Source organism: Rhipicephalus sanguineus, chromosome 6 (assembly GCF_013339695.2).
Source record: "Rhipicephalus sanguineus isolate Rsan-2018 chromosome 6, BIME_Rsan_1.4, whole genome shotgun sequence".
Classification (NCBI taxonomy): Eukaryota; Metazoa; Arthropoda; class Arachnida; order Ixodida; family Ixodidae; genus Rhipicephalus; species Rhipicephalus sanguineus.
In genome coordinates this window covers 169,177,359-169,202,563 of record NC_051181.1, presented here as the reverse complement: position 1 = coordinate 169,202,563, position 25,205 = coordinate 169,177,359, and the positions used below count along the sequence as shown (strand labels likewise).

General features: G+C 49.4%; 1 protein-coding gene across 1 annotated transcript in view; it reads left to right on the top strand.

Annotated features, from left to right (window-relative positions):
- Positions 1-25,205, top strand: part of LOC119397704 (intermembrane lipid transfer protein VPS13A) — a 1,038,245-nt gene that overhangs the window by 36,706 nt on the left and 976,334 nt on the right. The window contains exons 10-13 of the mRNA XM_037665124.2: positions 13,797-13,978; positions 14,142-14,286; positions 14,388-14,612; positions 14,664-14,883. Of these exons, the coding sequence (XP_037521052.1) occupies positions 13,797-13,978; positions 14,142-14,286; positions 14,388-14,612; positions 14,664-14,883 (772 nt within the window). The remainder of the gene's footprint in view (positions 1-13,796; positions 13,979-14,141; positions 14,287-14,387; positions 14,613-14,663; positions 14,884-25,205) is intronic.

Here is a 25,205-nt window from a genome sequence, read left to right as displayed (position 1 = left end):
TCGTGCAGTGCGCATGCCCGCGCCCGCGCGTGACTACCGCGTCTTCCGCGACAGCGCGGGCAGCACCTGTTTGTACCTGTGCACTAGTGTACGTTCGTATCAAACGTCGCGGGGTGCAAATCGGTTCGCAACAACCGTACTCCAATACAATGGCGGCTAATGGGCATTGGCCGGGACCACAGAAAAATTCGTATGACCCTGAAATTCGTACCAGCCGTGATCGTATCACCGAGGTTTTACTGTAACACCTTACGGCATGCCCACGACTGTCGATAGGGTTGCTTGGGCACTGGATATGTTGCGCGAAGCCGTGCTTACTCTGGGAGCAATTTGCGATTTTCAGGATGCTTTCATTTGCGCATAGTCTGTGAGTATTACAAAACGAGGTTCCTGCCTTGTTTTACAGCAAAAGCTGTTATGAGATCACAAAAAGGGCCGTTTTTGGCACCGTAGTTGTCCGCCGCCGCCGCCGGTGCCCGTAACCACTATCGCTCGAAATAAGAAAAAAAAAATCACGCCATATCCACGGAATGACTGATGATAAGTGGGCGAAGCTCGAGAGGGGGAGATCATCGGTAAAACCGTAACCCTCCCGTGAAAGTTCGCCCATTACATCATTAAGAAAGACGTGACACTGTGTGCATATATACAACTTTTATTTTGTTCTTTTATTTTGTTCGTTTGTTCTTTCGTTTCTTCGTCTGTTCTTTCATTTCTTCATTGTTGGATGGATTGCGAGGTCCCTTCATTATGACAGCTTTATGGTCCGTGAAATGAAGTGAGAGCGGTTCTTGTACTGGTTGCACACGCTGCCGCCGCCTTCCGTGCCCTCCGTTCCGCAGCCTTGTATTCCGCAGCCTCGGTGACTCCGAGCTAAAGAGAAAGCGTGCCAAGAGGGAGCCACATGGCGCGTTACTTCTGAAACGTCGTCTTCTTCTACTGCATGCCAGAACGCGCGCAGTAAAGAAGAAAGAATGCCACACAGGCGAACATGCACGACAGTCTCACTCGTCAAGCGTCGTCGTCGTCTTCTACTGCATACCAGAACGCGCACTTCTCACGAGCTAGAGGTGGCCCCAACTAGGTGGTTACAAACCGGTCACAGAGGAAGGACAGACCCGCGGCTTTAGGAGCTTCGCCCCTAAAAAAAAACGAAATAAGAAAAAATTTCCAGGATGGAACGAGGTTCGAACATGGGCCCTCTGCGTGGGAGCCAAGTATTCTACCTCAGAGCCATGCCGGAGCTTGAAACTGCTTTGCAAAAAGACCCCATACAGGCTTCATGTTGGGAAGGAACCACATTAACATATGTAATGTAGCGTGGTAGAAGAGTAAAATAACAACTGAGCGTCACACAATGCGAATTCTGTAACCAGGCATCACACAATGCGAATTGCGCAATGAGTAGGTTGTTGAATGCTTCCAACCCATTACAAAGGGCTCTGCCATAATTCTTCATTGTCATCAGCCACAGCATCAACAAAGTGAACATAATGTCTTACAGGTGTTTAGTAGGTACCACGGTTCTCCGCAGAATGACGAAAAATTGCATAGTGGCTGCTTCCCTACTTCACAAAAATTATGATGATTTATAGCGTAGTGGGTTCCTCACAAGTGCACTTCTATTAGTTACCAAGGGAGCCCATAAGGCTCCCATGATCCATTTCCTCAGGGTCTCAATAAAGTTAATTGCGTCCCTCTATCTATTTCTCATGTTAGCATATGTTATAGAGCGTGGTGGGAGAGTGAAATAACGACTGGGCATCACACAATGCGAATTACGAGACTAGTGGCTCCTTTAAAGCTTCCAACCCATTACAAAAGGCTCAGTCATAATTCTTCATCGTCATCTGCTGTCAAATAAAGAAACTGCACATAACGCCTTACTGATGGTACCTCGGTTCTCCGCAGAATGACGAGTAATGTGTGGTGGGTGCTTCCCAACTTCACAAAAATTATGATTTGTCGCGTAGTGGGTACGTTGCTAGTGTAATTGTATTAGTAGCCACAAGATAGGTTATAACGGGCAATGCCGCTCTTCGAGCTTTTGCTGTGACTGTGCTGCGCTTTCTGCGCAGGCCTGGCGTTTTTTGATTAGAATTTGTTTTCGTTGAGAAATTAATTAAAGCAAAACACTCGTGTCATGCTATACGTGTATATAGTTATGGTACGTTGCAAAAAAAGCGCTTTTAAATCGAAATCACTCACTTTTATATTTACACTCGTCAGGGTTCACACACGTTCATCTCATTTCCACTCGCAGTCGTCGATACTCACATTCATACTCACGTCTACTCATGCTCATGAGTACTCACTTAAATTCATACTCACATCCACTCACATCATCGGTCATCACTCACGTTATACTCACGGCAACTTGCACTCATCGGTACTCACTTTCACTCACACACGTCGATACTCACTGACATTCAACTCGTGTCTACTCACACTCGTTGATACTCACATTCATACTCACGTCTACTCACACTCATGAGTACTCACTCACGTTCATACTCGTGCCTACTCACACTCATGAGTACTCACTGACGTTCATACTCACTTCTACTCACACTCATGAGTGCTCACTCACGTTCACACTGACGTCTCCTCACACTCATGAGCACTCACTAACGTTCATCCTCACCTCTACTCAAACCCCTCGTCACTCACTCATACACACACTCACAATGTTCAAATGAGTGTGAGTGAGTGTACTCATGAGGGAGTATGGCGAGCTATGAAGGTATCCGCTACACCACTAATAATAATTTTTGTGAAGTAGGGAAGCACCTGCTATGCCATTATTCGTCTTTCTGTGGATAAGCGAGGTACCAGCTACATATCTGTAAGGCATTATGTGCACTTTGTTGATGCTGCGTGTGGCTGATGATGATGAAGAATGATGCTTGAGTACTTTGTAGTGGGTGGGAAGCTTTAGCCACTCACTCGTTGCGCAATTAGCATTGTGTGACGCCTGGCTGTTACTTTACTCTTCTGCCACGGTATGTTACACATGTTAATGCGATTCCTTGCGCGACATGACGCCTGTATAGGGTACTTTCGCAAAAGAGTTTCAAGCACCAGCGTGGCTCTGTGGTAGAATACTCGACTGCCACACAGAGGGCCCTAGTTCAAATCCCGTTCCGTCCTGGATGTTTTTTAATTATTTCATTTTTGCTTATTTCGTACGATAGTGGTTACAGACACCGGCGGCGGCAGACAACTACCCCACTGCCGTTGTGATCTGATAACAGCTTTCACTGAAAAAATAAAGCGTGAAAACTAAAGATAATGTGCAGTAAGATGCAGAAGGTTGTGCGGCGAATTTAAAAGGCTTTAGAGCACAGCTCATAGGCACCCGTTCCTGCATTGAGTGCTTTAGCCATCTGGTGCGTAATCGATAGACATGAAAAAATAAAATGAGAGAAAAATAGCCAAGATCAAGTGGTATTTGAACCTGGGCCCTCTGCGTGACGGTCGAGTATTCTACCACGGAGCCACACTGGTGCTTGAAACTCATTTGCAAAAAGACCCTACACAGGCATCATGTCGGGAAAGGAATTGCATTAACCTCTGTGATATAGCATGGCAAAAGAGTAAAATAACAACCAGTCATCACACAATGCCAATTGCGCAACGAAGCTTCCCACTCACTGCAAAGTGCTCAGCCACAATTCTTCATCGTCATCAGCCACATGCAGCATCAACAAAGTGCACAGATGGGTTGGTGTGCATATGGCGCATATATGTTCCCCACTCAGGAGCAGCATATTAACCCTTTCATGACCGCGGAAAAATTGGTTGTTTTTGGGTAGTCCAGGAAATATTTTTTCATGCCACAGAAATTGATTGATGCTAAAGTGTAGGGTATTAAAGGATAGATGAAGCATTGGTCTTTCCAACAGTATTAATTTCCAACAACAAGTTTATTTCGAATTTTATAAAAAAATTATCAAAACAAAATGTAGCAAAAAGAAAAAAATGTAAAAACAATAATGCTTCTCTGCTCAAGGTAAACATAAAAAAATCGAAATATAGACTTTGAATACAAGGCCCTTGTAGAATAATACTGCAAATATAAGCTCTATAAGTGCAAAAGGTATTTACATACATAAAAAAAATAAGCCTATCATGCCACTGCATGAAGCAGTTTGTCGACACGGTGAAACAAAGCTTGAATGCACGTTTCGCAGAAAACATTTCTTTTTTTCTGTTCAACTTTCCTTTCTTCGTAGCATAGCTCGGAGTTCTGGAATTTTTCAGTCTTTTGTGGTTGAGGCACCTTCCCGTGTATACATTGAAATGAAAAGTGTACCCCATTTCCGAATCTGCCAAAACGCGCAATTTGTATCCCTATTTGACCACTTTGTCCCCCATGTAATGCCGAGTACCAGACCAACCTTTAGATTTCACCATTTTCTCATCCACGGAAAGGTTGCAATGCTGTTGAAAAAATAGCGCAGACGAATCATTCATGTGTTGCTGTAGAGAAGACACACGGTGAAGCTTCTCGCAGGATGCGACGGTCATCTTCTTGGGATCACAGACACTCAAGAAGGCAAGCAACACCTTGCACCTTTTATGTGGCATCACTGACGGTGAAAGAAAGCCTGAAAATATGTGCCGTTGACTCCAACAGCTATGCAGGTGTGGGACTTGAACGATTCTTGTGTACCCCAGAAGTCCGGCGAACTTTTGAATCTCCTCCTTAGTGACCTCCCTTCAGGATCCGTTCCTTTCACTGCACGTTGGCTTTTCAAAAATATGCATCCTTGCATTCTTATTTGAGTGGTTGTGTATGTTTTTGGCAGTGAAAAAAACAAACAACGCCAGGCCTGCGCTGAAACCGCAGCACAGTCACAGCGAAAGCTGGAAGAGCGGCGTTTCTAGAGCCCGTTGTAAGCTCCCTTGAGGCTACTAATACAAGTACACTAACAAGGTACCCACTACGCCATAAATCACAATTTTTGTGAGGTTGGGAAGCACCTACTAAGCCATTATTCTTCATTCTGGAGAGAAGGGAGGCACCAGCTACACGTCTGTAAGGCATTATGTGCACTTTGTTGATGCGACAACTGATGACGATAAAGAATTATGGCTCAGCCCTTTGTAATGAGTTGGAAGCTTTAAACGGCCCACCAGTTATGCAGGTTGCATCAGGTGACGCCCGGTCGCTATTCCCCCCCCCCCCCATGCTGTATAACACGTTGACGTGGGAGAGAGAGGGGGGGGGGCGAAGAACTTCACTGAGGCCCCGAGGAAATAGATCATGCGCTTATGGGCTTCCTTGGCAACCAATAGAAGTGCACTTGCGAGGAACCCACTACGCTATAAATCGTAATTTTTGAGAACTAGGGCAGCAGGCACTGTGCCATTTTTCTTCATTCCATGGAGAGCCGTGGCACCTGCTAAATGCATGCAAGGCATTATGCGCATTTTGTTGATGCTGTGCCTGATGCCGATGAAGAATTATGACGGAGCCCTTTGTAATGGGTTGGAAGCATTCAACAACCTACTCGTTGCGCAATTCGGATTGTGTGACGCCTGGTTACAGAATTCGCGTTGTGCGACGCTTGGTGCTTATTTTACTCTTCTACAACGCTATATTGCATATGTTAATGTGGTTACTTCCCGACGTGAAGCCTGTATAGGGCCTTTTTGCAAAGCTGTTTCAAGCACCAGCATGGCTCAGAGGTTGAATACTGGGCTCCCACGCAGAGGGCCCAGGTTCGAACCTCGTTCCATCCTAGAATTTTTTTCTTGTTTCGTTTTTTTTTTTCTTATTTCGAGCGATAGTGGTTACGGACACCGGCGGCGGCGGCGGACAACTATGGCGCCAAAAACGGCCGCTGAAATCATCTCATAACAGCTTTCGCTGTAGAAAAACATGAAAAAATTGCCGCACGGCACTCTGGAGCGCTAAGTGAAGGTCCACTCCGCGCTGTCTTTGTGGAGAGACCTCCACTCTCTCTGCAGCCGGCGCCAAGTGGCCCCCTGAAACAAAGTTGACACCCTGCAGATAAAGTCTCTGACCTTTAGAACATGCTGGATATGTTTACATCAACGCACGGCAGCGATAAAACGGCCCGTGGAGAAAGCAAAACTTAATGGCAGATACAGTCGAACCCACTTATAACGATCCCACATATAACGATCTATCGGTTATAACGACCATATTTGTGTGCACTTACGATTTTCCTATGCTAACCATTGAAGCTGCGTCCAGATATAGCGAACATTTTTGAAAGCCAACTTTTACAACGAACACTTCAGACACGGTCGCGGTAAAAATATGGCGCATACGAAGCGAAAAAAAAAAAGTTAAAACATGCCTTCTAAAGCGTTACAGGAGCGCGCGCTTGCGCGTGCCCCGCTGCAGTTTACTCGCGACTAAGATACCCAGATCGGCGAGCACCGCACGCAGATTTCGGACGCTGCGAGCGAGGTCGCTCACTTTCCAGCCTTTTCTTCAGTGGTAGAATGACAGTGAGGGGAAAAAAAATAGTAGGCAGCATGAAGCCTTGCGGTCAGCTTTCGCACGGTAACCTTTCCTGACGCCGTTCTCTGCAGCTACGACCGCCTGCGATGCACCATGCCTTGGAACGCAAAAAGGCATAAATGCAAGAAGTGATAACCGCGATAACTTTCCATCGCAAAAAGGTTCACTGCGTCCCTAAACTCGTCGACGCCACAATGTGCCGCAAAAGGTCGTCCGTCTTTTCGGTAACGGCAGAGACCGGTCGATCGGTGATTACGACTTCCGCGCGATTGCGGCGATGCTTTCGCGGATAAGCATCAGAAATGAGCGAAGGCGAGGTGGCGGCCGTCGAAGAACGTGCCGTTATGCCTTATAGCCGACAACCTTATCACAGTCATTTGTAGATATCTGCTCGGCTGCGCGTGTGGCGTACGCCGTGCACTGCGGATTGACGGCGTGACGGCGGTACGAGCGCGCCATGCTGCCGTTCGCAAGTTCGCCGCCGCCGCGTCGTGCGAGACCGCTTTAAAGCGCGTCACTTTGTAGAAACGAAAGTAGCTCGCTGTTGTTAATGTCGATGCACGTCGACAGCGGGGACGTCGATGCACTGACAGCGAGCGTATACTGCGTGTTTGACTAGGTGACAACTGAAGTGCGCCGCGCATCGTCGTGCAGGGCCGCGAGAGCATCGCGGAGACTTATAGAGTGCGCGTTGCTAGGAAAATGCTTGTTTTCGCCGCGTTGAACGAAGAGACCAGTCGCCGCACCCGTCCGTGCACGGTCCGGAGTGAAGCAAGCACGAAGAACGTACAAACGCGCGCATACATACAGAAAGCGGCCCGGCAGTGACTCCGCGACCCGAGTAGGCGACGCGCTGCACGCAACTAGCCAGGGATGATCGGCTCCAGGTCGCGGTACCGCGCTTCGGTGAAACGGTGTCAGCTCATTGCAAAGCCGGTTAATTCACTCGTGAGCACGCAGCGGGCGTCGCTTCACGACGCGAAAAGGTTTAGCTTGTCACCGAAGGGGGGGTTAGCACTTTGATAAAAGTGCACAAAGAAAAAAAAATCGCTTGGCCGCTGAGTGCACGTTTTTAAGGGCGAGTCCATATACAACGAACTACTGATATAACGACCGCTTTTCGCGACACTTTCGAGTTCGTTATAAACGGGTTCGACTTACCTGCTGTTCTTCCGGGGCATTTAGATGCACTTTTGCCATCCGTACTGAAGTCTGATGAATCGAAGTCATCTTCCGTGCCTGTGCTTATATCGTCATCCAGAAATTCCAGCTCCGATTCATTGGAATCCGTCGAAAATCGTCGTTCCTTCCAGTGGAGCATCGGTGAGCGACGGCGATGCCATAACCAGAACCACAAGCGCGTGCCTCCCCGACTGATAAAGATCTTTAAGAATACCCCCCCCCCCCACAGTGGAGAAAAGAAACTGAAAAGTGAAACTGGTAAAATACTTACATTTTTACCCTTTGCATGGCGCTAGCTGTCCTGAAGAGCTCGTAGAGTGCTTAAATTTGAATTTGTATTCATCAATAACATACTATCAATGGGAATAGGCACTGTCGTGAAAGTGTTAAAGGACCCTTGACAGGGAAATTTTTGTTCGTGACGTTTTTACTGTAATTTGTAGCTTTGTGCCTGGTAATCCCGAAATTGAATCATGAATGCTTGTAACATATTGTATAAATAATACTAGCATCGTTAATTGTGACCATTTTAAATGTGAAGCATTTCTTAGCGAACCTTCGGCACTTTGAGCGTTTCTATCTATCTATCTGCCTGCCTGCCTGCCTGCCTGCCTGCCTGCCTGCCTGCCTGCCTGCCTGCCTGCCCGCCTGCCTGCCCGCCCGCCTGCCCGCCCGCCCGTTTGTTCGTCCGTCCGCCTATGAATGGGTGCTCTCATGATTGCCTCCTTAACTTGCTGTAGGCCAAAGTTGGCATGGGAGGGAAGAGGATTTGACATATATGACTTTCGGGTCATGACATGAATAATATGAAAATCCTGTTGAGTACGTCGTCAAACCCTTTCCTCCAGACACTAGTGGCACATACTCGTTTACCACGGGCCGCGGTGTCCTCACTGAGAGACAGTTATCGTGCACTCCTCCCCCTCTTTCCTACCGTCTTCCTCGTTCTTTCCTGCTTAAAGAAATAAAGAATCACTCGCCACGGGCCGCGGTGTATGGGTATGCGCCACAGGTTATTGCCAGTTTATATCTGCCCAGGAACGGCGAGAACAGACATTGGTAATTTAAATGCGAGAGCGTTAAGAAAAACCGAAATCGGCAGTGTTGATCTGATGAATGGAAAGAATCAAAATTAGGATTTCAGCAAGAACCGAACCCAAGGATTCTGCGCGGCAATCAGGCATTCTACCACAGAGCCACACCAGGTCTATAAACTGCTTTGGAAAAACACCCCATGCAGGCGTAATGTCAGCGTAACATCAATTGTGGTTGTGCTGCTGGGTATTTAATTTTATAACAAAACAATAATCATGTGTACTCCTACGATGCAGGCGTCATGTCAGGTTAGCGTCTCTGGTTCCAGTGTTAGCTCTGCTTTTATGGCAGTCTAATAAACATTACTTTTGTATTCCCATGGTTCAGCAAGGTATCGTGAAGCATTGCTCGACCCCGGAGGAATACATTACCGAAAGTTACTTATATTTCCATGATTGCACCCTAAAGTGCACCTAGTTTCGATAATACTGACGTGTGTACTCTAACGTTAGGGCTGACGTTACGTTGCACCATAAGTTACACTTTAAATGCCAGTGTTGTCGATGTGCCTGGTAAGCCCAATATGCGCACACAGCTACTACACTTACAAAAACACGTTCATCCACCTTGTAACGATTGGCTCAAAGCCATAAAATACAGAAAAGAAGTACTCGCTGACTGCTTCGCATGAAACCAATTCCCACAACGCATGGGATCTGCCAAATTTTTTTTAGTGACACTTCGAAACGTCCACTTAAATATGATAAACTAGCGCCCCATGCTGGGGAGCCCCAAGATTACGATCACTCGAGCTGTGGTGACGTTGAAAGCGCAGTTTTCAAATCTGGGCCCCACGCGCGGTAGAGACTGAAACAATATGGGTGCCTCTGTATGAGTTAAACCTGTTAAGCACGTGTCCCCTCACGAAAACTACCTCGAGAGCAGCCCGACAACAGAGCGAGAGGGGTTAGGAACAATAGCCCTTGCTGGGTGCCAGTCGTGGTATTGTGTGCACCGTGCAAATCTTCTGTGACGTCCACAATACGGTCGAACACGGATATATCGAACCCACATATATCGAATTTCCGCCTATATCGAACTCGTAAATTATCCCCTTGAAAATCCTCTGTAAAAGTATAGAAATTCCCACATTCATATCGAACGGTATTTTTACCTGCCATTGGATACATCGAACACTGCGCGACCTGGAAGGCGCGCGTCGGCACTGGCTGTGCCCTGCGACCTTCGCGGCACCGCGCTTCCGCCGACACCCGATACACTCGAAAAACGTGAGGGCGAGAGGGCTCAGACTGTACTCCTGTTAGGCGTGTTCTCCAACTTGCGGTACGGCTTTTTTTCTTTTTTTTTCTCTCTCTCTCTTTCTCGTGCTTTCTCCGCGTTACCGTCGGCTCAGAGAGCAGAAACGAAGTAGACGGCAGCCTCCTCCTTTCGCCTTTTCTTTTTTTAGAGCAGGAACGAAGGAGCCGGCAGCTTCCTCCTTTCGCCTTTTCTTTCTTTTTTTAGATGCGAAGTATTTCTTGCTCGGGGGTATGTCACGCGGCGTGGTAATCCGCACGCGGCGTAGTAGTCCACACTCACACTACGCATGCGCAACTCTCCTCCTTCCCTCTCTCCAACAGCTGCGCGTTACCCTCTCCACTTCTCTACCAGCACCTGCTTGCGCTTCTCCTGCGTTCTTACTTCTGCTCTCACAGCGTATGTGCTACACTCCTCCTCTAGTCTCCTCTCCTTCAAGTGGTAGAGCGCTGCGCGTGTTCAGTCCAGCGCTTGCCTTGGTTGGCTCCTCTGAAATGCGGGCTCGACATACCGAAATTCTCTCCTGCGCAGCGCCGCGATAAGGGCCAGCGCATGCGCGTCCCCTCCCCCTCTCCTCTCCTACGCTGCCTCTCTCTCGCGCGCCTGTCGACCGCGTTCCCCGCACGCCCTGTGAGAATTAACGGCCAGGCTAGAGGGAAGACACGACGCGCGTAGTGTTCCTCTTCACGTTGTGCGACGCGAGGTCGGTAGCAAGCCCAGCGAACGCCTATGGAACGCGATCGTGCAAGTGCTCCGGCTTCGCATCGCCACATGGTCTCCTTTAGCGGGAGATGGTGTAATTTTTTTTGTTGCTGTTTTGTGAGTTTTGATCAGCCAACCCCAGCCCGCGCCTTTCTCAGCCAACCACAGCTCGCGCCTTTCATGCATTGCTGCTGCCCTCGCAGGTAGCCCAGGTAGCCATCGCGACCGATTGCGGGCGCTTTGTTGGTGGAGTCCACTTCCATAAGTTGTCGCATGCCACCGCATTCCTCTTTTGCGTGCGTGCTGTGCAAAGGCGCTGCGGACTGCTTGAATTTTCGACTTCTCGTGTAGCAAGCCAGCGTCAAGAAGTGCAAGAACCTTGACTTTGCGACGAAGTTGAAAGCCATACAGCGTGTTGAGGCGGGCGAAAAAAGTTCGGCAGTGGCGGACGACATCGGGATACCACGGAGCACGCTGAGCACCTTGTTGAAGAACAAGGGAGATATGAAGGCAAAGGCGGCAGAACAGCGAACGTTAGGAGCCTGTCGTGTGCGCGCTCCTGCGACGACGAGCGCATAGACGACGCGTTTCGCGAGTTGTCGTCCCTTTTCCCGGCTGCCGTACCACCCGAAGTGTCTGCGGACGATTTCGTGGAAGCAGACTGTATTGTTCAGGTTTTTGCGAGCCTCGCTGACGAGGACATAGTAGCTGCAGTCGCAGGGACCCAGGATGCCCAGGCCGACAGCTGAAGTGGCGACGAAGATCGTCTGGACGAGGCGGCGGCTATACGCGCGCACTCCGCCGCTGAAGTGGCGGCAGCGTTCAGCTTGATTTGCCGTTGTTGCGGCGACATGGAGGGAACCGGGCTGTCGCACCTGGACAGCTAAGAAAAGCGATTTTTTTTCACGCAAATAAAACATTCTGTTGCATCGAGTGTGCGGAATTAGTCGTCATTCATGAATGCGACGATTGTAGGTGATCGTCCGCCACTGGTAAGGTCTCGGGACCTGTATTTTTTTATATCGAATTTTTCATATATCGAACTAATTCGTGATCCCCTTCGAGTTCGATATATCCGTGTTCGACTGTACTTGCTTTACTCGTGGAACGTCACACGGAGCCTTGATCTACGTCATACCAGTCGCGAGGTGCTGCCAACTCAGATGAGCACTCACGCTTACTTAAGTCCAAATTAAAGTATCCTAAAGGCAACGTATGCCACTGATAATCAGCCAGAAGTGCCCACGTATGCAGGGAATCAAACAACACAAACCGTTTCACTTTTGGTGTCAGGGGTCCTTTAACACTGTCCCTAAAGCGGAAGGTGTACACCATTGTGTTTTGCCAGTTCTAACTTATGGGGCAGAAATTTGGAGAACAATGATATTTGAGAACAAGTTGAGGTCCACAAATGGGGCTAGGGGACATAAAATGACGGGCGTAACTCTGAAAGGCAGCAGAATGCATTAAAGAACAAACATGCGTAGCGGACGTTGTCATGAGTGAAGGGCTCGAGGCACACGCCGAACGATGGAAAGTTTTGTTGTTCGCAAGGAACGGGAAATTTCTCAAGGTTATGCACCTCTGACATGTCTACGCACACGATTGGCCGGAGGAGGGCTCATGGCACACGACCAGAGCCGTGGAGAAAATCCCAGGAAGAACGGGCATTGTCTGTGGGGCACAGTTCAAGCAGGTCGTGGAAGCCGGCGTTTCACGTGTGTAGGCAGCAGCGGGTGCCGGGTCCGGAGGTGCAGCACCGTGAGTCCATGTTGACTTTGGCGATGAGCGGGAAAGGCTACCACGGACTTGCAGCATCCTCGTCACAGCTGGTTCCGGAGCACCTGCGGTGCTCCACCTTTGCTGGCAGAAGGGCTTAGACCTACAGGACAGTCCCCATGGTGCCCCGTCGTCAGATGGGCCACAGATGCACTTGGAACAAGGGATCGAGGAAGCAGCTAGGCCTAACCCGTCCACTTACGTGTTGGCCATGACGATGACTGGGAAACCGGCATCAAGTGGTTCGTCCAGTTGCTGCTGAGCACCGATGTCCGCAGGAAATGAGCAAGAGCATTGACGGCGAGCACGATGCAACATAGACAACAAGAGGTCGACTTTGATGCCGCGCCGACCGTGTGACAAGTAAGGGCGCTCCTTTTTGGTCGCTGCTGCGGGGCCAGTGTGGCCGGACTGCTATGGTAGTCAGAGACTGAGATTAGCTAAAGAATTCTTTTGATGAATTTTATTGGCATGTATTTTTTGGGGTATGTTAATTTTGTGTAAGGTTTGGCCGTGTTGTTTTTTAAGATAAAGTGTGTTTGCCGTGCCACCTCTGACTTTTGTCTCTCTCTCAATTTCCATCCCTCGCAAGCGCTCCTGCGATAACGTGACAGCTGTGCAGAAGAAACTGTGGAGGATAGAGAACGAGAAGGACACGTATCTGAGTTGGAGCAATGGCATGGATACCAAAAGATGGGAAATGTAGCCTAGTGATGAGATTCGCAGGCATAAAATGGACTTTGCTTGCACAAGATAGGGCAAGAGTCCTTCATGCTGCAGGGCTGAAAGAATGATGATGATGGCTGACAGCTTGCTGAGGTTTTGGGGCAAAGTTAAAGAAATGTCACTTATGAACCTGTTACCTTGAAATGAATGAAAATTGTGTTTTGAAACATTGCAGTGTAAACTGACCCTGTGTTTCTCTTTGATGTGCCTTAACAGACTACTGTGTGGGGCTAGTTGGTTTAGAGTTCGATGACGGTTGTGGAACAAGGCTAAAATTACAGCAAGAAAGCACAGAAAGAGCATCATGCAATGCACGTTTGACAATACCAGGAGTACGCCAAAGTGCTTATATATTTTTTCTGCTTCTGGGCCACTTGACACACCTTCGGTCACTAAAGTGTTGTTATTATATGCCAAGATGCTGTAGTTTTTCTCACTGTGTTTGATCACTTCCTCATTTATTCTGCCAATTTAATAAGGTGAACGCTATGCTTGTGTAATTTTGCTGGTTGTAAGCTCTGAGTATTTAAAAGCAACCTCTTTACATCTTTTGCAGTACCTTGAGATGATCCTACTTGGCCAGTCATTTGCATTAATGGAGATCAACCAACAATACAGGAAGTATCAGCCGAATGTTCCATGCAAGGGCAGTGAGAAAAAGTGGTGGCATTATGCATACAGTGCAGTCATTGGAGAGTATGTCAGGCCCTACTCTTGGAAAGCGATCCAGAAACACAGGTATGCAACTATCCTGGTTGAGGAGCTTGGCTTTGCTTACACACTTTCAACAAGATGAGATGATGCAGGGTCCAAGATCTCTTTACCCTCAGTGCATTGAAAACATGAAAGAATCTCGCCAGTTAATCCTTCTAGATGACTGAGGTTTGCGACGGCAATGCAGGCACAACTACCGGCAGTACAAAGAAATGTACATCAAGCGACTGCAGGCACCAAATGATGCAGAAATCCGGGTTGATGTGCAAATGCTGGAAGATAAACTGGACGTTTCAAACATTCTCATGGCCAGAGAGGAGGCTAAGCTGGAGGTGTGTGCCTCTTCACTTTCACAGTTACTGTGATTGACGTCGACAGAGGGATTGTTGGGACCACTGTGTGTACAGTTTAAGGCATTCCATTCTCCTTGCAGCTTCTTCGTGAGGAGCCAAATCGTGCAGTGCCACGCAAGCGAGACCAGGGCTGGTGGGCCTCCTGGTTTGGCAGCACTGCAGAAAGCGAGGAGGTGGAGGTGATTGGTGAGCGTGAGCGCAGCTTCTGGTCCCGCCTCACTCCTGACGAGAAGGAGAAGCTGTATGAGGCGATCGAGTACGCCGATGCCTCGTCTGAGGTGCCTGAGCACTACATCGCTCACAAGGTGAGTCACGGTGCGCCTCTGCAGAATGGCTAAGTGGCTGTGTGGGTGCAGGTGAATTTCACCCTGGCCAACTGCACCCTGTCTTTTGTGGCTGCTACTGGCTACGAAGTGCTTGTGTGCACGCTCAGTCAGTTCCTGATGAGTTTGGAGACCCGTCCTGGTGCACATGCCTTCAAGGTGTCTGCACGTGCCGAGGGCTTTGGCATTGAGGGTGCCTCCGGTGACCACCATGACCTGGTCACCGTATTGTCGGTGGACAGGTCAGCTACAGGTGAGCTCTCACAGATGTTGACCCTTTGCAGCTGCACGCCTTACCGAAACATCATCCGTCCATCTATTGTTTTTGCAATGTAAAATTGATTCAGCCCTTGGCTCACTTTACATCTTCTGTTTTGTGACACAACCTCTCATAGGATCAGCCATCTATTGTCAATTTTAGCTTACCTAAATAATGTGGAATATAGGGTTATTTGGCTCAAACCTGCCCGTGCAAACCTGAGCTTTCTCTAGACTGCACTGCGCTATCGCAGCGGAAGTTGCTTGCTGACACATGTGTGGCAGCCCCAACACTTAGAGCTGTGCCCCCCCATCCCATGGTTTGTGTTATAATCATTCTTAGGCCAGTGGAGACAGAGGCGAAGTTGATTTTTCAGCTCTGTTGCTCAGTGCCTCCTCAAGCAACCTGAGCAGGGGAGAATGGAAAGACTACAATCAAGCAGAAAGCGCACGTTGGGATAAGGGCTCAGCTCTCCTCACATGGCTCTGTGCCGGTCATCCAGTGACAGTGGCTGGTGGCAGTGCTTATGGCTCGTTTGAAATGTGCCAAGTTCCACCTCTCAAGGCAAAGCAGAATCAAGGAAGCGTTCCAGGGCACATCCCATTATATTAGAAAAGGGAGCAAAGAGTGGAATGAGTGGCTTATCCCCGCAGTGTGTACAAACATCACGTGAGCAGAGGCACAGCCATGTCCAAGATACTGGGGCGCAGAGCTTGTTTCGCCGCACTACCCACGATAAAAAATAAATGCACAAATGTGTAAAATACGATAGGCTCTGCGGAGCCACAGCTAGGCACCCATTTGGTCGCTCCAGTCACGTGGCACTCAGTGTGCCCTGTGAGTGGCTGCTGAAAGGCTCGCCGTCTCTCTGGTCGTCTGCTCTGCGCACACTTTGCTGCTGCTGTATGTTTTGAATGTTCGTCAAATCTTCCATTGTGCGAGGCTTTGCATGTGTGCCAGTAATGGAGTGTCACGCAGGCCAGGAGTACAGGTTGAAGTATGTGTATGGGAAACATAAATGCGAGCCTCCTGTTCCAAAAGCGAAGCAACCGAACCGAATGAAGCGAGGACCATGTCGCTATCCAGTCACGTGTCGAAAGCCAACCTGTGCTCGGAATTGATGCCCAGCAGTGAATCCGAAGACCTGGCACTGCCAACTAGGCGTAACATTGTGGTGCAGTTCCAATGTGAACTGACGATGCGGTGCCAGCTACGATGGTAAATGTTTGCCTAAGCGGAAGCACACTGTCGAGATGTACCTGGAACCTCGTTTTGTGACCTTGGAGAAGCAGCTGAGAAGCAAGCGTGCAGCTCCTGCGATACACTTAGCATGGAGAACAGTTTCACGCAGCAGACAGAGGAAGAATCGGCCCCGAAAGAGGATGAGTTCCCATTAATACAAGCTGGTGCAATGAATTCTCTAATGGGGCCTAGACTCGACTCAAATTGTCATCAAAACAGTTTGTCAGTGCAGCATGAGACAAAATTGGGCCTAGCAGTAAAATTGGTGCCTTCCTGTGCTGCTTGTTGCCCTATTAATTCTCATTGGTAATCAAAAGAAAGTCTGAAGAAAGGGCATTTGAGGTGAATATATGTGCTATACAAGCTATCAAGACCATTGATGACTTTTGGTCTACAATGAACATCTCGCATCGTGGGCTACATTGAAAAAGACCTGTTCGCAACATCTTAAAAATATGTTCAAACCTGGAGCAGAGGAAGCTGCACAAAACATTTTTGTAGATGCTGTACTTGCAGTAAGCGACATCTACAGCAAGATGCAGTGATGCAGCCCAAATAACATCACAGTCGTTTATGATGGCAGATGGCTTTACACGAGGCCACAGCTCTGGAGTTGGCTGCATTATTGAGGTCTGGGCCTTAGGTGTGACATGACACAGGGTGAAAGCGCATAAGACGAAGACAGGGAAGATAACTTGACACACATGAGCGCTGCGTGTGTGTGTCAAGCCTCCTCTCTGTCTTATGCGCTTTCACCCTGTGTCATGCATTGTTGCATTTCATACACTGGCCTAGTGCTGGACTGCATCATACTTTCGGCCTAGGGTGCTGTCATTGGCCAGCATCAATGCCATGACAAATAGCTGCACTGGGGCTAAGCAGCTATGGCCTCCGTTACAACTGTCACATGCAATGGCAACAGCCGAGCATGTCTTGCCCTCTGCAAAGATGAGCTATATGGTAGGGGTGTGCGAATATTCGAAATTTGGAGGAATAGGAATAGATTATTTTCATTATTTGAAGCATACTCAATTTGAAAAATGCAGATTCCAATTTTCTTGAACATTTGGCCACGGCCAAATATAGGGTTAGATAAGCGAATATCCGGACGAATTTGAATATTCAAGCAAGTAACGTATTACTACGCATGAGTGAATGTTTGAACAAATATTGCAGTATCCGAATTCGCTTTGATGCAAATGAACAATTTCAGAAATTTCGAAACAAATAGACATCCCTAGAAGAGACACTTGGGCTAGTTGATGGCTTGTCTTTGTAGCACCACTGACATCGACAGGATTGCACAGTGAAGGAAGAATAGGTCGGACGTGACCTCGTGCGGCGCGGCAGCAAGGCTGGCGCGAGGGGCGCAGAAAATAAAGAAGAAGTTGGTTTTAGGCTTCGGCACTAGACGGACGTGTCGAGTGGTTTTCTTATGTGTGCTCTACATCTTTTTTTAGCGCTGTTGTTCTTGCATAACGAGTGGACGTATTTTACCGCAAGCAACCGCCTGAAAAGATGGCTCCACCGCGGCGTGGCACAATGATGCCATGAAACCACCTATCCAGGGAAATCCGCACTGCCCCGAAGCCACACTTGGAGGTTAAATGTACAGCCGCCCAATTTTTTAACCTGAACGCGTGAGCGTTGACCTCCGAGTCTATAAGCACCATATAACGGAGCACAGCGGCAGAAGGAACGAGAGTACCCGCGTGCACGCAATCAGCTGTCCTGTGAAGCTGTCTTCTGCTAGGCTGTTCTGGGAACCAGACACCACCCCCCGCTTCTTTTGGGCACAGTTATCATCATCCTTTCTTCTTTTCTGTATGCTGCCATCAAGCAATAAAGAAAAGATCAAGTGGTCGCACTTGAGATGGATGGGACATACACCCGCTGATTATACCACGTGCGTATCAGCCTTTTTTTTCCCTTTTCCTGTGGTTGACGCAGTACATTCCTGAGGCAAAAATGATATCCGCCAGTGCAAGCCGAAAACAGGACAAGAAAGCAAGGACAAAAAAGCAGGTGGGGTTGGGTGCATTTCACATAACAGCCTGTCAGACGAAAGCTGCACTGCACACATGCGCGTATTCTCGCTGATTTCGCCGCTGTGCTCCATCATATGGTGCTTGTCGACTTCGCTGTCAACGCTCGCGCGTTCGGGCTACAAAATTGGGAGGGACATATTACCTGTACGAAGATTATTATTATTTTTTTTAAGTTTCAAAGTGTGTTACATGGGCTTATGTGTGGTAAGTGTAGCAAATTTTAAAACGTATTTTACCACTTATGTCTTGCTAGCTACCAGTATTCAAATCCTGCTACTATTCTGTGTTACTTCCGCTGTGCCTCGAACCAAAAAAGTGACATTCGCACAAGCCTAGTTCTAATTTTTAAAACTATAGCGCAAATTAGTTGGGTCATGACAAAAATGCTCATTTTTTCTTTTATATGTTATACATACTATTCGAACTACATTAAAACATGAATATAACGAACAGTGATATAACAAATTATCGGCTATAGCGAAGTAAAAGAATAGTCTCGTCATATATAGTGTTACAAATATACGTTTATAATGAATTTTCAGATGTAACCAACTTATTTTCATGTCAGATGTGACTTTGTTTTAGTGAGGTTTGAGTGTACTTGATTTGAAGTTATTCAAGAAAATCAGTAATCGCTTCGAATTTGCTTTGAACCTCAAATTTGCTGTTTGCCTGTACCTACGTATTGCGAATGCTACTCATTTTTATTGCGATAGCAATTATATTGTCACGTGGTCGTGATGCTGACGAAGGAGACAGCAGCCGGCGTGTTCAAGATGAAACTGTTTATTTGGCCGAACTTGTGGCCGGGAAATGAAAAGTCAAACTACAGCAATACACGCTGTACACTGATAGCGGTGAACAGGGCATCGACCGTGGAAAAACTGACAAGCGGTGAAGCGCGTCGGTATTTATACATGTACCGTCGAATATTCCAGCGTTATCACTGGTTGCCGCGCAAACTCTAGAATAAGCTCGAGTTTTCGCGTCTTGCGCGCAATCTTAACAAAACGATCTACAATAATCGGGAAGCTTCTCGAACAATCAGGCGCGGTTTGCGCTGAGAGTTGCTGACAATCTTTGTGGGCGAAAACCGAATACAGCAAAAGTGATAATAAGAAACGCACGTGGCAATGCCCCCTCTGAAAAAGCATCGTCTCGATGCTTAAAACAGAACACGGGACGGGGGTGGGTGGCCAATGCATGCAACAATAAATAACAACAATAAAGCAACAAAAGTACAATAAACAATAAGTACAAGCAAGATAGTACAACAAACAATAAGCACAAGCAAGAAACTACAATAATAAAGCAAAAGTACAGTCCTCAGATTGACTAACGTGCGTAATATGGCTTGAGGCGCGCGACATGGACGAGTTCAGGTCGCGCATGGCGCCGCTGAGAGTTCGTAATGCCGTCAGGGACAACCTCGTAGTCGAGTGCGCCAAGGTGTCGAAGTACACTGTACGGTTCGAAGTATCGTCGAAGAAGCTTCTCACTAAGTCCCTGTCAGCGTATTGGCATCCATACCCATACACGGTCACCGGGTTGGTATTCCATGTGGCGTCGTTGAAGGCTGATTGAAGGTTGTAGCGGCGGCTGTCAGTCGTCTGCTGGTTCCTAATCTGTAGGCGGGCGAGCTGTCGTGCTTCTTCGGCGCGCTGTAGGTAGGTGGTCACGTCGATGTTTTCCTCATCGGTCATGTTTGGTAACATGGCGTCGAGCGTCGTTGCCGGGTTCCGTCCGTAGACCAACTTGTATGGCGTCATCTGCGTCCTTTCTTGTACGGCCGTGTTATACGCGAAGGTCACGTACGGAAGGATTGCGTCCCACGTCTTATGTTCGACGTCGACGTACATGGCCAGCATGTCGGCGATAGTCTTATTTAGACGCTCGGTCAGGCCGTTGGTCTTTGGCTGGTACGCGGTGTTCCGGCGGTGGCATGTGTGGCTGTATTCCAAGATTGCCTGTTAGGTCAGCCGTAAACGCCTTACCTCTGTCAGTGATGAGAACCTCCTGGGCGCCGTGTCGAAGCACGATGCTCTTAAAGGGACACTAAAGGAAAATATTAAGTCGACGTTGATTGTTGAAATAGCGGTCCAGAAACCTCGTAGTGCTGCTTTTGTGCCAAGGAAGTGCTTATTTTGAAATAAAATCACGTTTTTAGTGGTCCGCATCGCGTTAGCGCGCTTCAACTCTCCCGCCTGAAAATACGACTTCCATACGTCACTGCTGCCGTGCCCAACGTTGCCCGCTTTTACTGCGCGGCCGCCTACACTAGTAGCAGCTGAGCGGAAGTCGCGGGACCCACAGTAGCAACAACGGCGCTGCGGCAAAGACTTACTCGGATGGGCACATTCAAAGCCTTCACCAAGTTGCGGTTGGTCTCGTAATCCTCAGTACGAAAGTGCAGCGAGCACGCACGCAGAGGTTTTAACTGTTTAGCACACTGGCGCAATGGCATGACACTAAGCCACTTTGAGCGTAAGGGTTCATTTCGCGGCACCTAGTGAATAGACACACCGGTTTCCTTGCTGCAGCACTGGCGTTGTGCACCATTCGGGCATCCGGCAATATCACACTCATGCGGCATTTTGTCGAACTTTCTGTCAGAGCGACTTTTACGAGCACGCAAAACACGCACGGCAGTACGCGATCCCGAAACTACCACTGAGACGGGCGAGGCGCAGTTCGGCGAAAACGGAACCTTTGAACCACGCGCGCCGTTCGCCATGGCAACGCCACGGAGGTTTTGTTTTCCATGAATCAAGCGGAAACGAACAAACAGCATTTTATTACGTCTTTTGATGCTCGGAATGTTCTTTTTTTACTGCTGCTAGTTTGATTACTAGTGATTTATTGTAGGCCGACTTCCATACGTCATCGGGATCACTTCGAAAATGTCCCGCTCGTGGCGCTCATCATGTGATACATGTAGCTTAATTTCTCGGTAAGTAGGGCACTGCTGTTGATAATATTGCCGTTTTAGAAGTTGTCATACATTGGGCTTTCACTCTGACATAAATTGTTATTTGCCTTTAGTGTCCCTTTAACGAAGAACTTGGCTACCTCAGTGGCACTGCCTTTGGGCAGGGCTTTTGTTTCGGCGTAGCGGGTGAGGTAGTAGGTAGCCATGACATCCATTTATTTCCGCAATTCGACATTGGGAATGGCCCCAGGAGGTCCATCCCGATCTGCTGGAATGGTCGCCGAGGAGGCATGATCGGCTGAAGGAAGCCTGCTGGTCTTGTGGGCGGTGTCTTCCGTCGCTGACAGTCTCGGCACGTCCTTACGTAGTGAGTGACGTCGGCGGCAAGGCGTGGCCAGTAGTACTTTTCCTGTACTCGTGCGAGCGTGCGGGAAAGTCCGAGGTGTCCAGCTGTCGGGTAGTCGTGCAGGGCATGCAGAATTTCCGGTCACAGTCCCGAAGGTACGACGATAAGGTAGCTGACTCGGGCCGGAGAGAAGTTCTTCTTTACAAGGACGTATTTTTTCAAGGACAATAATGCCAATCCTCGCCTGAATACTTTTGGGACAACGATGGTCCTGCCCTCCAGGTATTCCTAGACCCTTCAGTTCCGGGTCGGCTCGATGTCGTTTGGCGAAGTCGTCGGCACTTATGGCTCCCAAGAAGCTGTCATCATCCTGGTCGTCGGGCGGTGGTGGGTCGACGGGGGCACGAGACAAGCAATCGCGTCTGAGTGTTTCCTTCCGGACTTGTACACGACGGTAATGTCGAATTCTTGAAGTCTTAGGCTCTACCGTGCGAGGTGACCTGAAGGGTCCTTCAATTTAGCTAGCCAACACAAGGCGTGATGGTCGCTCAAAACTTTGAAGGGCCTGCCATAGAGGTAGGGGCGAAACTTTGACGTAGGCCAGGTGATGGCGAGGCACTCCTTTTCTTTTGTGAAATAGTTGGCCTCTGCCTTAGACAGCGACTGGCTAGCATAACTGATAACCCTTTCCAGTCCGTCCGTCCGCTGCACAAGGACGGCGCCGAGTCCTACGCTGCTTGCATCGGTGTGAATCTCCGTATCGGCGTATTCGTCGAAATGCGCAAGTATTGGAGGCGTCTGCAGGCGTCGTTTCAGTTCATGAAATGCTTCTACTTGCGCTGTTTGCCACCTGAATTCGACGTTGGTCTTCGTGAGCTGCTTTAGTGGCTCGGCGATCCGTGAAAAGTCTTTGACAAAGCGTCTGTAATAGGCGCACAAGCCGACAAATCGGCGCACGGCCTTCTTGTTGGTGGGTGGCGGGAAAGCGGCGATGGCAGCTGTTTTCTGCGGGTCGGGGCACACTCCAGTCTTGCTGATCACGTGACCCGAAAACAAGAGCTCGTCGTACGCGAAGTGGCACTTTTCTGGCTTCAGGGTGAGCCCGGAGTTCTTGATTGCTTGAAGTACGGATTGAAGTCTCTGGAGGTGTTCGTGGAAGTTCGGGGAAAACACAATGATGTCGTCCAAGTAAACAAGGCAAGTTTGCCACTTCAAGCGAGCTGATACTGTATCCATGCCTCGTCGGAAAGTCACAGGTGCAGAGCAAAGACCGAAGGGCGTGACCTTGAACTCGAACAGGCCGTCCGGTGTTATGAAGGCAGTCTTTTCTTGGTCTCTCTCGTCGACTTTGATTTGCCAGTAGCCGGTCTTGAGGTACATCGAAGAAAAGTACTTCGCGTTGTGGAGTCAATCTAGGGCGTCGTCTATACGTGGGAGACGGTAAACGTCCTTTTTTGAGATTTTGTTCAGGTGACGATAATTGACGCAGAAACGTAGGGTCCCGTCCTTCTTCCTCACTAACACCACTGGTGACGCCCACGGACTCGTGGATGGCTGGATGATATTGTCACGTAGCATTTCGTCGACCTGTTTCTTGACGGCCTCGCGTTCTCGTGCCAAAACTCGGTACGGGCTCTGACAGATTGGTTGGCGCTTTCTTCTGTTATGATGCGATGTTTCGTGACTGGGGTCTGTCGAATTCTTGACGACGACGAGAAGCAGTCTTTGTATTGCAGGAGCGGGCTTTTGAGCTGGTCTTGCTTGACCTTCGGAAGGCTCGGGTTGACGTCGAAATCTGGTTCGGGACCTCGATTCGTCAAAGCAGGTTCGGCAGCATCGAAGAGGACGAAAGCATTGCTGGTGGCCACACATTCATCGATGTAGGCGACCGTCGTATCAATGTTGAGGTGCCTATATTCGTGGCTGAAGTTTGTCAGCACTACCTCTGCTTTACCGTCATACAGCTCGGCTATACCTTGTGCGATGCAAATTTGACGGTTCAGGAATAGGTGCTGATCGCCCTCGATGACGCTTTCAAGGTTCGCAGGTTTTTCGGTGCCGATGGAAATAATGACGCTGGAGGAACGGTCAGCTGCTCTTCTGTCACATTCAATGCATGGTTCCCTGGTGTCGCGTGGGGTGGGAGCATTTTGTCTGAGGTTGGTGTTATCGACTCAGACCTCAGGTTGATGACGGCGCCGTGGTCACATAGGAAGTCCATTCCAAGTATCACATCCCTGGAGCAGTTTTGTAGGATTACAAAGCTCGCAGGATAAGTGCGGTTATTGATGGTGACTCTCGCCTTGCAGACACCAATCGGCGTTATCAGGTGGCCTCCAGCTGTCCAGATTTCGGGTCCACTCCAAGCGGTCTTTACTTTCTTCAGCTTGGTGACGAATGGCCTGCTGACCAGTGTCGACGAGAGCGGTGACGTTGTGGCCGTCGATGAGAACGTCGAAGTCGCTAGTCTGTCGCCTTGCGTTGCGGTTAGGTTGCGGCGTCGGATCACGGCTGCGTCGATTTATTGCGGTTCTTCCATGCTGCGTCGTCAGGTCTTCTTCGGTCCGCGAGATTTCGTCGGCAGGGCTTCGTCTGCTTCGCATTGTGTTCTGCAGGTCTTGTTGCGTTGTCGTCGTCGGCGGCCGCGGAGGATCTTCGGCATTTCCTCTTATAGCAACCGCACCTCCATCGGTTGCTGCCCTTAGTTTCCCGGATACGGGCTAGGCGACCGGCCCCGGTTTGGGCCAGTGTACGGCCGGCGATGCGGTGACATGTAGCGGCCGGGCGACGGCGAGCGGGAAGGTCATCGTTCTTGCCACTGTATTCCGGTGAGGTAGTCGTCGATGTCGCGAGGCCGTTCGCCTGTCTGTGGGCACAGCGCGTTGACGGCGAATCTGCGTAGCCCCATCTGTCGGTACTGGCAGCGGCGGTATGTGTGGCCGGCCTCCCCGCAGTGGTAGCAGAGCGGGCGGTTGTCAGGAGCACGCCAAACGTCTGTCTTCCTCGGCGCGTGTCGCTGGCCGGCTGGCGGGCGATATGACATCGGTGATGGCGGCGGTGGTGCCTCGCGGCGGAACTGCTGTGTCGGCTCGGCGTCCTGGCGTGGGCGAGGAGGGGGGGCGTTGTGTCGGGCTGCCGCAGCATAGCTCATTGCTTGCAGCTACGGTGGTGCCGGCTGAGGAACACCCAGTGAGTGTTCGATTTCCTCGCGTACAACGTTCGCAATCGACGTCACTTTGGGCTGTGGAAAAGGTGCGAGCTTTCGCAGCTCCTCTCGCACGATGGCTCGGATCATTTCGCGCAATTCGTCGGAGCCAAGGGCATGAACAGCGGCGCTGTCTTGGAATGCACGGCGATTGTACTGCCGAGTGCGCATATCGAGCATCTTCTCGATGGTTGTTGCCTCCGAGAGGAATTCTTGGACGGTCTTGGGTGGGTTTCGCATCAGCCCAGCGAAGAGCTCTTGCTTGACTCCTCGCATGAGAAGGCGAACTTTCTTCTCTTCGGGGATGGTAGGGTCTGCGTGGCCGAAGAGCCTGTTCATCTCTTCCGTGAATTGCGCCACGTTTTTGTTTGGCACCTGCACACGGGTCTGGAGCAGAGCCTCAGCCCTCTCTTGCGGACGACGCTCATGAATGTGGTGAGGAACCTGTCGCGAAAAATGTCCCACGTTGTCAGGCTTCACTCTTGGTTCTCGAACCAGGTCCGAGTGGTGTCTTCCAAAGCGAAATAGACATGCCTTAGGTTGTCT